The following is a 13,993-nucleotide window of genomic DNA, read 5'->3' as shown; positions in this document are numbered from 1 at the left end:
TCCTCAGTGGTTCACATGGGATGCAAAGTGGTACAATTTTTGTGTATGTGAGAGTGTATATGAGTTTGGGGAGGGTCTTATTTTTGGGAGAAAATTCTCCCAAATGTTAAGAGTATTGGGGGCAAAAATTCTGTTACTTTGAACAATATCTGCGTAACAGTGAAAATCAGAGGGCCGTAAGTATTAAAAGTACTGCCAAAATAATGGGATTTGAATGCAGATGTGTACTGAAAAACCCTGAATGAGAATAAGGCTGCTGCTGAATCAGAAGGCAGAAAGATGGACTTTCAGCTGGTTCACATGGAAGAGATATGAAATGCTTTAGGCAGTCTGGAAAGGTAGGAAGCAGATGTGAAATGAACAGAGAGCAACCTGTTGAGAGCTGTTTTGAGAACTGAGAGAAGAGACATCTCAGTATATCTCAAATATTGAGCTAGAAAAGAGGCAGCCTAAAGGAGCATCTAACACAAGGCAAAACAAAACAGAAATACCTTAAACCAAACACAAAAGAGACATCAGGAAAGAACCTTCCTCCTGGAAATATACATGTGGTAGAGGGGTTAATTATGGCACTGTATATCAGGAATGGAGGGCAGAAGCAGCAGGATTCAGAATTCTTGGAGCAGAGGTTGAGTGAAGAAGTCGGCTCACTAAAGGGAACTAGAATAGTGCTCGCAAGGACCTTGTCTGTTTCACATGCTAGTTGTTCCGTGGTGGCAGAAGTAGGACCTGATGTTCCACACCTTGCATAACTAAAACAGTAGCATGCACTAAACTTGGAAAGATCTTAAATCTGTACCCTGAATATTATCCCACATTCGTGGAAAAATCAGTGTGCCTAGTAGTGGTGTCACTATGCAAGAACTGCACTGGCAATGAAGACAGATGCAAGAAGACAGAAGTGAGACCGGATACAGGATCCACTGTGCAAGCAACTGATGGGAGAAATGGCTTCATTACTGTCCTAAAGTGATGGTGGTGAAGCAGGAATTCCACACTTCCCAGGGACGAAATGGTGTCACCCTGTGATTCTACCTTAATCATCTCCATGAGAACTTCACACATGTATTTAAAAAACCCAACATGACACATTCGTAAGGTAGTTACCGTTTATTGCAGAATTTCATGTATTATATTTATGCCATAAGTTAGGCATTATTACCCCAATTTTATAGTTAAGGAAATGGAAACTCAAAAGACATGACTCGCTTACGGAGCTACACGGGTGAGGAGTTGCGATTGGAACTCCAATGTTGGGACTCTTGAGTTGATCATGCCTTTTGCTCCGCCATGTTCCCCTTCTTTAAATGCCTGGAGTTCATGTGGTTTCAGAAACTTGTGGCCTTGGGCACTGGCAGGCAGAATAGGAATTAACTATGTCTCATTTTCCCTTTGTGGTTTCTCTATGGTTCCATAGAGAAATAAATACATTTCAAAGGTTAGCCATTTGATTTTGCATAAGTAAATGATAAAGTTTTTTTAGAAAGCATTTCCAGGGCTGGGCACGGTGGCTTACACCTGTAATTCCAGCACTTTGGGAGGCCGAGGCTGGTGGATCACAAGGTTAGGAGATTGAGACCATCCTGGCCAACGTGGTAAAACCCTGTCTCCACTAAAATAAATTAAAAAAAGAATTAGCTGAGCATGGTGGTGGGCATCTTAGCTACTCGGGAGGCTGAGGCAGGAGAATCGCTTCCCTAGGAGGTGGAGGTTGCAGTGAGTTGAGATCGCACCATTGCACTCCAGCCTGATGACAGAGTGAGACTCCATCTCAGAAAGAAAAAAAAAAAGCATTTCCAGTTATTTTGTGTATGAATCTAATGATGATGGTACCCCAGCACTTGAAGAGGAATAAAAATGCTTACCTGTGATGTAGTCTTTCACATCATGAATTTTGCTTGCAGGGTTGTTATTCCTAAACATGTACAAGTTAAAAGGAGCTGGGTCCTTGCCAATTCTTTTCCAGATTTCTATGTCAGGTGTCGTCCACCGTCCTGCCAAAATGTCATAATCTCTTTCTCCAAAGTGGATTAATTTGGTGAGTGGGTCATACAGGCCACCATGAAATCCAATTACCAGTTGAAAGTCAATATTGGAGTCAAAATAGATTTCACCATATGCAGTGTACTGAATCTGCTTCAGCATAAGCCCATTGCTACTGAAAACGGCCAGTGGTGTCCCTGTGTTATCTGATGCAATGTAGAATTCATCCCCACTGCTGATTTCCATGGCAAAAAGATGTCCTTGGAGATCATAATACAGGGAGGTAATTTCTGAACTCGAATGGTTGTAGACATGCGTAATCCTAGTGGGATAAGTTAGGTCTGCATAAAAAAACTGTAGATGCTGTCCTAGACTGGTTTTGCTAGAAACACGCCTTCCCAGGCCGTCGTAACGGTAGAGCACTGTCCAGCCACTGCCTTTACTGTAAACTCGAGTTAGAAGCCCCTTGGAGCTATATTCAAAGATTTCTGTGCCCCTTTGACGTAGGAAACCGTCTTCATCCAACCGGTACTGAACATCACCCAGTCGAGTGATTCTGTCTCGAAGGTCATAGCGAAGGGGTGTCAAACGTGCACTATTACTTGGGTTCAGTAAATGGAGGTTTCCATTCAGATCATAGTTGTACCGCCACATTATCTTTTCATTGAGGTAAACCGTTTGGAGCTGCCCGTCAACATCATATTCATAAGCATATTTGGTAGTGTTAGCAAAGGGCCCTATTTTAATCTCTCTCTTGGTTACCCGACCCATGTTATCATATTGAATTGTAATCCAGTACATGAGCGACCTGAATATCTCATACTGAATTTCCTTGATACGGCCATGAGCATCAAAGTGCTTCGTATAGGTCATTACAGCTGTAGAAATGATCTGGTTAATATCATAATATATAACTCCAAATTTTCCAAACTGCTCAACTTTGCCAGAAATGTCGTCAAACTGATAGAGATCAATGGGCAGTGGAGTTTCATTGATCACACCCTGCATGCTGGTCACTCGAAAGCTGTTGTCGTAGCTATAGTCAAATCTCGCATTTACCATCCCATCTTCACTGAAGCGGAAAATCTGTCTGTCAATCAGGGGACCAATTTGCCTGTATCTAATGGTGCAAATAAAACCATCACTCTGGAGGTTTACTGTCTTTAGGACTCCTGCTGTTTCATCATAGGTAAAACTGACTCTTGTGCTGTCATATAAAATTTCTGAGAGCCTAGTCTGCCTTCTGTATTTGAATAAGACCCTCCGACTTGTACCCAAGAAAGCAGTTTGCAAAAGCAGCCCTTCCTCGTTGTAGTCTGTGATGATGGAGGCGTTGCTTTCCGGGGGGTTGTATATGTTGCGGTAGTAGCCAATGGATCGGATGGTCTCCATGGTGTGGCGAGCCACACTGGGCATGGTGATGGCAGACAGGCGGTCCCACATATCATATTCAAAGATGTACTGCCGCTGACTATGAAGCAAAAGAACCATGGACTGCAAAGAAAGAACATACCGTTATCCAGGGTGCATCAGCGGGAGATGCAAAAGCAAATTTGGTGACCACAAATGCACAGAAACATTCCACTAGAGAAAATGATTTTCATTTTAATTGAGTTATCCTTGACCTTATGTGTTGTTAAGGTTTCTCTGCCTAATCTGCTGGGATGCTTAATTGTGAAGGGTTCTGCAATTAGTGGCTCAAGATTCATAATGTACTGCCTGTCACGACTGTGCCATTCTCTTCCCAGACATTCATAGCCAACCAGCAGATTGTCAGTGGACCTGGATTAGTCATAACACAGGCATGATCAAAGCTGCTTTACAGACAATATTTTGAGAAGAAAACAGCATATGGGGCATTCAATCCTATCCATAATTACTAAATAATTATTTAGTAAGGTGGGTCTCCCCCCTGATTTGACTGAAGAACCACTCAAATCGTTTCATTTCTAGGGTGTTTGGGGGAAGGGCAAAGCAGTCACAGTATTATTTTATGAAGAAAAGACATTAAATTAGCCAAAAGTAAATAAGTGTACACAAAGCATCAACATCAACAAATATTGTGAAACTAATCACATGGTGAATGAGAGCTATAAATGCCCTTAATAGAAGTATTCTATATATACACGCAGGCAAATCATTACAAGACATCTGTACTGACAGTAAAATCTCCATTTCTTTTTGCAGATACCAAATCAGACTTGCATCTCAGGAGTAGTAAGAATGCTCTGGACTACAAACTGCTTTGGTGCTAAATGATGAAGTGAGTAAATATATTAAAAATGAATCTGCCTATTTTGTGAGCCACTGCAGAAAGACAAATGACAGTCATTTATTAGGCCAACCAACGTGAGAGCAGGTCATCCCAGGCTGGTTAAGTCAAGCTCAGCAGTGACGGAGGGCGTGGGTGGCTCTTCCCGCTGAGGAAGCTTCCTCTAACCCCTGTTGGACCCAAATGGAACAACAGTAGCACAAGGAGGATGCCTACGCTGGGAGCCCTCCTGGGACTTTCTCCTTTGCCTGATTTCAGCTTCTGCAGAATCTGCTCTTTGGGCATACCTAGGGGCAATTCTTGCATGCAGGTTGTGTAGTAAATGTCCTGAGAGTTGTTCCTAATAGTTTGCATTCTTCCAAAGAAAGCTAGGGCTATTGCGGAATTCACAGGAATTCAGACCTACTTTCGGAGTCATCTGAAGTCTTATTGATGGGAGTGAGTAAAACATTACTTGTTTTGCTATGAGTAAGTTTTGGCTTAGCGTGCCCATCCCAGTAAGAACATGGATATAGTCTGGGTAAATTTTAGGGATTTGGGAGAGAGGAGAAGATCTGTCTTTCCTGATCCTCCTGGATGCATGCAAGTGATCTTGGTCACTGCCTTGGTCGTTTTGTGACAGCGGCTCTTCTCAATGATACGCTCTGTGCTCCCTCTAAACATTTCCCAGTCCCACTGTGATCACTGCTATACATTTTTAGGGTTGCGCGTGTATGTTTCTGTTACTCTTCTCTGTAATGAGATTAAACTGGGAAAAATGCTCCAGAATGAAGCCGTCATCCTCTCCTACTTGGAAACTTTGCCTTAGGGGCTTGTCATCTAACAGGTGTGGGTCATTGTCTCAAGGGCGAGTCTCTGCTAAGAAGAGCAGACAGGTGGGTTTGCAAGAGGACAGACTGGCCAGGAGGGTCCTCGTTGGAAGCATTCCAGAGGTAGGGGCTGCTGTTAAGAGAGGTCGCGTCCTACAGTGAGCTTTGGGTCTGAAACTGTAGGATGGTTCTCAGGAAGAGTGTCCTGTGCAGGCATCACCTGGAATTAGATGGGATGGCTCCCGGGCAAGGGGTTAGGTTTAGGCTGAGTCATTCTCCAGGGCCCCTGTGGTGAAGAACAAGATTGTGTGAGGGAGCACAGTGACAATGGGGATGGGATGTGATGTACTTGGTGACCAGAGTTCCTCTGTGTAACCTCTGAGTCGGGAGGGTGGAGCAGGAACGCCGAGTTGAGTGTGTGGCGCCTGCTGCTGGGAACTGGTGGTGCAGTACTCTGGGGTCTGAAAGCGACCAGAACTCAACACAGAATCATTTTCTAGGGCAAACGCTTGTCTCAAAGGCAAATGAAACATTCCACGGATAGGGTCTTTGGTGGATTATATTTCTTAAGAAACGAATTACAGGGAGATTGTTCTTTCCTTTTTCTTTTCTTTCTTTCGTTTCCTTTCATTTCCTCTGACCCTGGTCAATACCTCAAGCTGCACAGCATACAACTTAGCATTTTGCACACGTGGAACTCTAAGTCTCCATTTTTGATACTGTACCTAGTTCTCAAGAACGTGAAACAGTCTAAGCTAGGATGCTTACCTTTCATATGCAGAAGAGAGGAATGATGCCACAGAGTACCCGAAAGTGTGGCTTTCTAAGAAAATCGCCTCTTTTGGTTAATAATGCATAAATGGGATCGACATGCTTTTTATGGCTATGTTGAAGCTCTGCCAGAAACAACACAAAGCTGACAGCTTTAACTGTGCTAATGTAAGGCTCTCTCTTAAGAGAGCTAGCACGAAAATTATTTACAAGCGACTTACATGCTCAAGGTCTAATTTGTGAATGTTGTCAATGTGTAAGCTTGGCAGGTGGACAATGTTATTGCTTGTTTGTTTACATCATAAATCTCTTAAAAGGGTCTCAGACAATAGAACTTAACTAAAGAGAAACTACTTTGCTAATGCAGAAATTCATCATTGCTGTGCCAATGTGACTTTCATATTGATACTTGGAATAATAAATGGAACTCATTCATGTGCTGCTGTTTTTTCCCCCTTAGTGCTCTGGAAGATTGCTGAAAAACGTTTCCCTATTTGTTGAGCTTAGTTTGCAGGCATACCTTTTCTAAATATGTGTAACTCCATGTTTTACCATCAGCAAAGACCCGAGATACAATCCTCCCCTGTCCGTCATAATCTACTTTCTCGCTCGTGGTGCCTCGCTGGATGCTGGCAATTTGACCTGTGGATGAATAGGTGACATTGACGGCCATCAACTTGCTGCTTGGCAGCCAGAGAGTCGGGTGCCCAGATATGTCGTAGGCGATCCTCAGCAGAAATTTACGGTGGTCGTCATAGATCTTTTCTGTCTTTGTTGTTCGATCAAAGTCAACTGAAAGGAGGTTTCTGCCATTAACCTGTTACAACACCAACAAGATGATAAAATAAATCATGTTATTCCAACACTGGAGTCCCCAGTATTGTTTAAACACCATTTATGATGATTGATTCTCTTTGTCAGTAAATTAATTTAGCAACTTCTTGGGTACAAGTGCAAGGCAGTAGATTAACTGCTCTTTTAAAGTGTTTTATTAAGCAGAAAGACAGCCTGGCATTTGTTCAAAACCACTTCAATTAAATTTTGTAAACTGAAGCAACCGATAAGAAAAATACCAAAATGTACTTGCTTGAAAGTTTGCTCAGGAGATCTAAAGGTGATAAACATGACACCTATTCAAACGACTCAAAGCTCCTCCCCCAAAAGACACTGGAAAATAATTGCTTAGTAGATTAATCATGGCTACATTAAATGGAACACAGTGGTAAATGTGACTCTAGCCCTTTGAAGAGCAGTTAAGTAGAAGTTGGAACCCACATTACTGTAAATTATTAATGAATTTAAATAGCAGCAGGTTATAAACACGACCATTGCTTTTGGCCCACTGCTGTAACATCACAATTTTTTGAGAAGGCCTTTTTCTTTGGAGAATATCTGGTTAACATGCAGGGACTTCAGAGTCCTTTAATAGCACATACATATGATCTGAATATTGTATGTATTTGACAAATTCAGCACCATGTGTTGTAATAGAGTCTCAGTGGCCAGATGCCACGTCCAGAACCACGGACTCAATCTCGCTGTTACCGTCTGCCATCCGAGGCACACACAGCCCAGCATTTGCTATGGCAATAGAAATGTGGTCTCGGTTACATCCTGCTTTACAAATGGTCTCCAAACTGTTTGCAGGCTGTGAACCTCTGAAGGGTAGAGACCACGGCCTATTCATAGCCTGGTCTTCTACAGCACCTTTGTGGGAGGCTTCAACATTCCAAAATGCTCATTAACTTCTTGGATTGCTACAAATTAAATGGGAAAAACTTTATATAACCATGTTCTAGCTAGAACCTTCAAAATCTACGGAATCAGCTGACTAATTTTACACACACACACACTCAAGTTTATATATAAATATATGTGTATATACATGCATGACATATGTTTGTGAAATTTGGGATAAAACTGCTTTTTGCATTCTGTCATTGACATTAAACATGTCCCACACAAAAATACTTCTTAAGCTTCACCTTTTCCAATTGGCTGTTCAAGGGGAGTATTGTGAAGTCCATGGAATGGTAACTCGATAAGCTAAAAAGAAGTGGTGTTGTTGAGGGTGGGAAGCACCCAGAGAGCTGATTTACAAAAAGTAAGAAAGCAGAGACCTGGATAAAATTCTTTCTTTTTTTTTTTTCTGAGACAGAGTTTCATTCTTGCTGTCCAGGCTGGAGTGCAGTGGTTTGATCTCTGCCCACTATAATCTTCGCCTCCCGGGTTCATGTGATTCTGTTGCCTCAGCCTCCCGGGTAGCTGGGATTACAGGCACCTGCCACCACACCCAGCTAATTTTTGTATTTTAGTCGAGATGGGGTTTCACCATGTTGGCCTGGCTGCTCTTGAACTCCTGATCTCAGGTGATCTGCCCGCCTTGGCCTCCCAAAGTGCTGGGATTACAGGCGTGAGCCATCGTGCCTGGCCTAGAAATTACATCTTTTCAGTTCTATCAGCTGATGTGGGCAAAAACCCCACAATACTGTGTCAGAGCAGATAGCGTGGAGAGCATTGGCTAGGGGAGGAACCCAGAAGTCCAAAGCCTGATCTCCAGACCTGAAACAGCATGCCCCTGGGCTTTCAACCCCTCTGAATCTGTTCCGTCCATCTGTACATAAAGAGGTAGGCCTAGATCCCTTAGGTTCCGTCTTTCAGAGTTCTATTTGATTCTGACCAGCAAGCTGGAGGCTTTCTGAGCTTCCATGCGGCAATGTCTGCACATTAGCTGCTCCCTGTCTTACGTGAATTTGTGAAACTTTATGAGTTGATCTTTGTAGAATGCTTTGTGTACCTTGGGAAGAAGCTACTAGCTAAAGTTACAAATACATATTTTAAAGTTTGTAGAAAGATCTGATATCAAATTGATACATGGCATAATCAAGTTCTGCTTATATCTGCATGCATTCCATTTTTGATGCGAGAAGAGGCTTTGCGCAATTTAAGTGGTTTCCTTAGGGTGCTTGAGTGCCTGTGATTGTGTTTGGAAAGGAAAAAATACTCTGAATGTTTAGGGTTGCCTTCTTTTTTCTTCCTTAGATTATTCTGGGCTTCGGAGGAACCATCAAAGACTGTGTAGTTTCTAGGGACCGTGTTACCATGTTATTGCACATCTGTTTGCATTTTTCTTTGCATTCACTTGAATTTGTATTAATTCTTTACTGCTTCCTGGACAGTAAATCTCTGCAGTATTTCCTCTGGTTGGAGTATGGGATATCTGGACCACACAGGGGGTATGACGCACTGCTGTAGGGATACAGGCATGGAGCCCCCATATTTCCATGGCCTCTCTGCTGCTCTGGCTTTTTTTTTTTGAGATGGAGTCTCACTCTGTTGCCCAGAATGAAGTGCAGTGGTGTGATTTTGGCTCACTGCGACCTCCTCCCCTCAGGTTCAAGCAATTCTCCTGCCTCAGCCCCCCGAGTAGCTGGGACTACAATCGTGTGGCACTATGCTTTGCTAATTTTTGTATTTTTAGTAGAGACGGGGTTTCAACACGTTGGCCAAGCTGGTCTTGAACTCCTGACCTCAGGTGATCCGCCTGCCTCGGCCTCCCAAAGCACCAGAATTACAGGCATGAGCCACTGTGCCTGGGCCTGCCTTCTGATTTGCACTTTTCGTTTGTGAGTGTGGCTAGGCGACATGGAAATACCCAGGTGCAAGTCAGATGATGCCATCAGTGTGTGAGCTTTGGACCAGCATCTGGAAGCGCTGTGAGACCCAACATCTGGATAGAAGTTATAATTTTCTCTTTTATCCAGACAAGTACTGGATGCAATGCCTTTCTTCTATCCTCAAACCAAAGTAATGAGGAATGACTTAGAATGTGGCTACGTTTTCCCCCAAATTCCTTACACAAGCCAAGGCTTTAACCGTTCTTGCTGTTTCCAGACACCACTCACTGTTATTCAGCATGGAAAGTTTCAGAAGATACTAAGAGATCTCATGTGTCGCATCCCTTTTAACATGCCAGGACTTACTCCTTTGGGTATTGTGAACACAGCAGCAATCAAGGGGCACTTCCGTTCCAGGACATGGCCTTGCTTCACCACGTCTTTATGACATCAGGGCAATTTTCAATTTTTTTTTGTTATAGTCATAAATTACCAATATTATTCCAGGATCCAGTGGCTTTTTATTTTTCCTTGAGACAGGGTCTCACTGGGACACTCAGGCTGGAAAGCAGTATGGTGATCTAGGCTCACTGCGGTGGGCTCCAACGATCCTCCCATCTCAGCCCCTTGAGTAGCTGGGACTAGAGGCATGCACCACCACAGCAGCCTAATTTTTGTACTTTTAGTAGAGACGGGCTCTCCCCATGTTGGCCTGGCTGGTCTCAAATTCCTGGGCTCAGGCAATCCACCCACCTCAGCCTTCCAAAGTGCTGGGACTGCAGGTGTAAACCACTGTGTCTGACCTTCTGATAGCCTTTCAATATATATTTTTAATTATTATTAAAAACATCAGGTTAAGGCCGGGAGTGGTGGCTCATGTCTGTAATTCCAAGACTTTGGGAGGCCGAGGTGGGCAGATCATTTGAGCTCAGGAGTTTGAGACGAGCCTGGGCAACATGGCAAAACCTGTCTCTACAAAATACAAAAATTAGCCGGGCATGGGGGTGCACGCCTTTAGTCCTAGAAACTCACGGGGCGGAGGTGGAAGAATCTCTTAAGCCTGTGAAGCCGAGGCTGCAGTGGGCAAAGATCACAATACTGCATTCCAGCCAGGGCATCCTGGCAAGACCCTGTCTCAAAGAAAAAAAAAGTACACAAACACACACACTTAAAGAATAATCTAAAAGCGAAACCTTATCCGAGCTCACTGCTACACCTCCAGCTATATAAAAATGCGTCTATTTGTTATGTATGAATAAGAGATCACCATGAACTCCTTTGTGATGTGTGCTGCTTTTAAGTAAGCATGGAAAAAAAATCTCTATTTTCAAAGATCATGTCCAGCATGACTGTAATTAATCACAACATCTCTTTGATGTTGGGAGCGGGCAGCTATAATTTCCCCTCTGGAATGCTTGAAAAGAAGGATGCTACACAGTTTTCCCAGGGAGTGATGCCAACTCATGGAATTACACTCACTTATCCAAGATGCCATGCAGGGAAGTAAGGGCGGGCAGGCTCATTCCCCAGTACACTGGGTGACAATATTAAGACTCTCTTGTGTCCGTGTTAGAGCATCAACTTGCTACAGGTTGTTTTGTGTGTCTGCTCCGTCAGCAGGTGCCACGTGCAGTGTGCGGTCCCACGCTAGGCCGTGCCACTCAGATTAAAGAGAGAAATAGGCCACTACGGAAATGTGACTGGCATAATGAGATTTAAATGCGCTATCATATTTATGCACGCCTTTAAACACACGTTTGGCTTTCAAATTTTGAGATTTTCTTTTTTAAAACGACTCACTACAATTTTTTTTTCTCTAAGCTTCTGAATCTGGGCAGCTTTAGGAGATGAATTTTATTATTAGAACACCATGACAATTTTTTGTAACTGATTGATGGCTGGTTCTACAATCCAGTAGTGATAAAACCTAGGAATATTTACCAAATATTGTAAGGCATAGATAAGCAACGGCTATCTGGGTGTATTTTTTTTAAACGAGCTACAAACGAGTAAGTACAGAATAATTTTGTCTTTATTCTGATTCCTTACATTTCTATCACAGTTTCTTATGCTTGTTATTTTCTTCAGTGTCCAGCCTGTCTCCTAGTGCACTGTTTCATAGAGATGCTTTTTTACACTGCTGGTTGCTTATATAATTTTTCCTTTTCTACTTCCTACCTTTTTTACTTTTTAAACTTATATATGTTGCCAGGTGTGGTGGCTCGTGCCTGTAATCCCAGCACTTTGGGAGGCTGACGTGGGCAGATCACTTGAGGTCAGGAGTTTGAGACCAGCCTGGCCAACATGGCAAAACCCATTTCTACTAAAAATACAAAAATTTAGCCGGCATGGTGGCGTGTGCCTGTTGCAGTCTTAGCTACTCAGTGGGCTGAGGTATGAGGATTGCTTGAACCTGGGAGGCGGAGGTTGCAGTGAGCCAAGATTGTGCCACTACACTCCAGTTTGGGCAACAGAGCAAGACTTTGTCTCAAAATAAACCAAACACACACACACACACACACACACACACACACACACACACGCTGTACAGAGAATATCTTTATATCTCCATTTATCCTATTATTTCTAGTGTTAGATTTACTGCAGTCAAGCATTTGCAAGCATGTGCTATGCATACAGCCCCTCTCTTAGGAAGACCTAGGTGCAGTGACACAGGGAGAATTCATACTGTAAGGTTGGCTTTCCTCATTCTTTCATTTATTGGATAAATATTTGAGTGCCTACCATGTGACAGGCACATAGCTAAATTTAGGTCAACAACGTAAAAATGAACAGAACTTTCTGCCAGGAAATAATGCAAGGTAAGAGAGGAGGCGTCCTCTGTCTCAGGGAAGAGTGGACGAGGAATGGGGGCCCTTCGGGCTGATTCTCACTGTCTTGGTGGGCCCAGGTCTTCCTCTTCTCTATTTGGCAGACTCCGGGCTCCGTCCTTAAACCAGATTTTCATATCATCACGTTCTCCCTAGCATTTCTCTCTTAGAATCCACAGAGGAATGAAATTAGCAGTCAGAGCTGGCACATCCAATCTTATCTTGAAAGTAAGAAAACCTCCCTTGTGATCTTGGCATTGTCTCTCTGAGAGCAATCAAACCTATCAGCTGGAAATCTCCTTTCAGTGGGCTGGCACAGGCCATTTTAAACAGTGCGTTTTCTGAAATGTCTTGCTGAGGCGTTGTGGCTCTGCCGTTCAGAAAGAAACCGGCACCCAGGCCTGTGGCACGGACTCTTCCTTCCTCAAGTGCGGCATTTTCTTCATTTAGGATTAGGCAGAGAACCAGGGACTTAAGATTGGGTTTCCTCTCTCTTCCTCTCATCTTCCTAAGTTCTTTTTATGTCTTGCAAAGCAGTATTACAAAGAAAAAAAAGTACACACTTATTTATAACTTGTCTCCAAGAACAGCGGGCAATTTGTTATGTGGTCAGTTTCTGGACAATGTATTTCCGACTCCTCCCTCTTTTGATTGAAATTTTCCTATCCAGCAAGTTCCACAGCCCTTTCCTATCCTTCTGGTGTGAGTAGAAGAGATTATCTGGGTTAGGATCAGAGAATATGTAACAATGCCTTTTCTTTTTTTTTTTTTTTCTTTTTTGAGACGAAGTCTTGCTCTGTCGCCCAGGAGTGCAGTGGCGTGATCTTGGCTCACTGCGACCTCTGTCTTGCGGGTTCAAGCAATTCTCCCGTCTCAGCCTCCTGAGTAGCTGGGATTACAGGCACCCGCCACCACAGCTGGCTGATTTTTGTATTTTTAGTAGAGACGATGTTTCACCATGTTGGCCAGGCTAGTCTCAAACTCCTGACTTCAGGTGATCCGCCTGCCTCAGCCTCCCAAAGTGCTGTGATTACAGGTGCGAGCCACCGCGCCTGGCCTATTTTCAAAATACTTTCACGTTATCTCCTTTGATTTCTAACAACGGTGTAAAACAGAGGCAGTACAGAGTAAATTTCATTTATCTGGAATATAGCTATATATATCCATCCTATCCATCTTGTTATGCTATTAGGTAAAAAATATATTATCTATATCATAATACAGATATCATGATATAGATAAGGAAACAGATTCAGAGATGTTCTGATTCTCCCAGAAGGTTTACTGTTAGCAAAAAGTGAAGCCTCATCTGGAACCTGTATGTTTTTGAACGCTAGGTAGGTGCTGTGTCTTCGGTATGCAGCGTGAGGGGGACAGATGTAATCTATGTCTTTGTGTCTTTTGATGAAGTTCTGGGTCTGAGAACAGGTATGACGCTGTGTGCATGTGTGCACGTGACCCCTGCTCCAGGACAGTCGGGTAAGAGGAGGCCTGTGACTAGCCTTACGTTTGCAGTGGCCTAAGGCCGCAGGGACCCTGGGAGGCAGCAGTGAGTAGGGGAGGCAGATGGGGATGCAGCCAGCAGCAGCTTCTGGGCCTCAGCAGAAGAAAGGGCAGCAGCTGGATTTTCCCTTGGGAATAGATGATGGCCCTATTTTTTTTTCTTTCTGAGACCAAGTCTCGCTCTGTCACCAGGGTAGAGTACAGTGG

At 43.4% G+C, this 13,993-nt stretch overlaps 1 protein-coding gene across 19 annotated transcripts in view; it reads right to left on the bottom strand.

Moving 5' to 3' along the window:
• Positions 1 to 13,993, bottom strand: part of TENM3 (teneurin transmembrane protein 3) — a 2,726,163-nt gene that overhangs the window by 4,813 nt on the left and 2,707,357 nt on the right. For all 19 annotated transcript variants that reach the window (XM_074396661.1, XM_074396660.1, XM_074396665.1 and 16 more), the window contains 2 exons: positions 6,356 to 6,652; positions 1,866 to 3,477 (listed from right to left, as the gene is read on the bottom strand). In XM_074396661.1, coding sequence (XP_074252762.1) covers positions 1,866 to 3,477; positions 6,356 to 6,652 — 1,909 coding nt within the window. The remainder of the gene's footprint in view (positions 1 to 1,865; positions 3,478 to 6,355; positions 6,653 to 13,993) is intronic.

This window comes from Saimiri boliviensis, chromosome 3 (assembly GCF_048565385.1).
Source record: "Saimiri boliviensis isolate mSaiBol1 chromosome 3, mSaiBol1.pri, whole genome shotgun sequence".
NCBI lineage: Eukaryota > Metazoa > Chordata > Mammalia > Primates > Cebidae > Saimiri > Saimiri boliviensis.
This window is presented reverse-complemented; position numbering and strand designations above follow the sequence as displayed.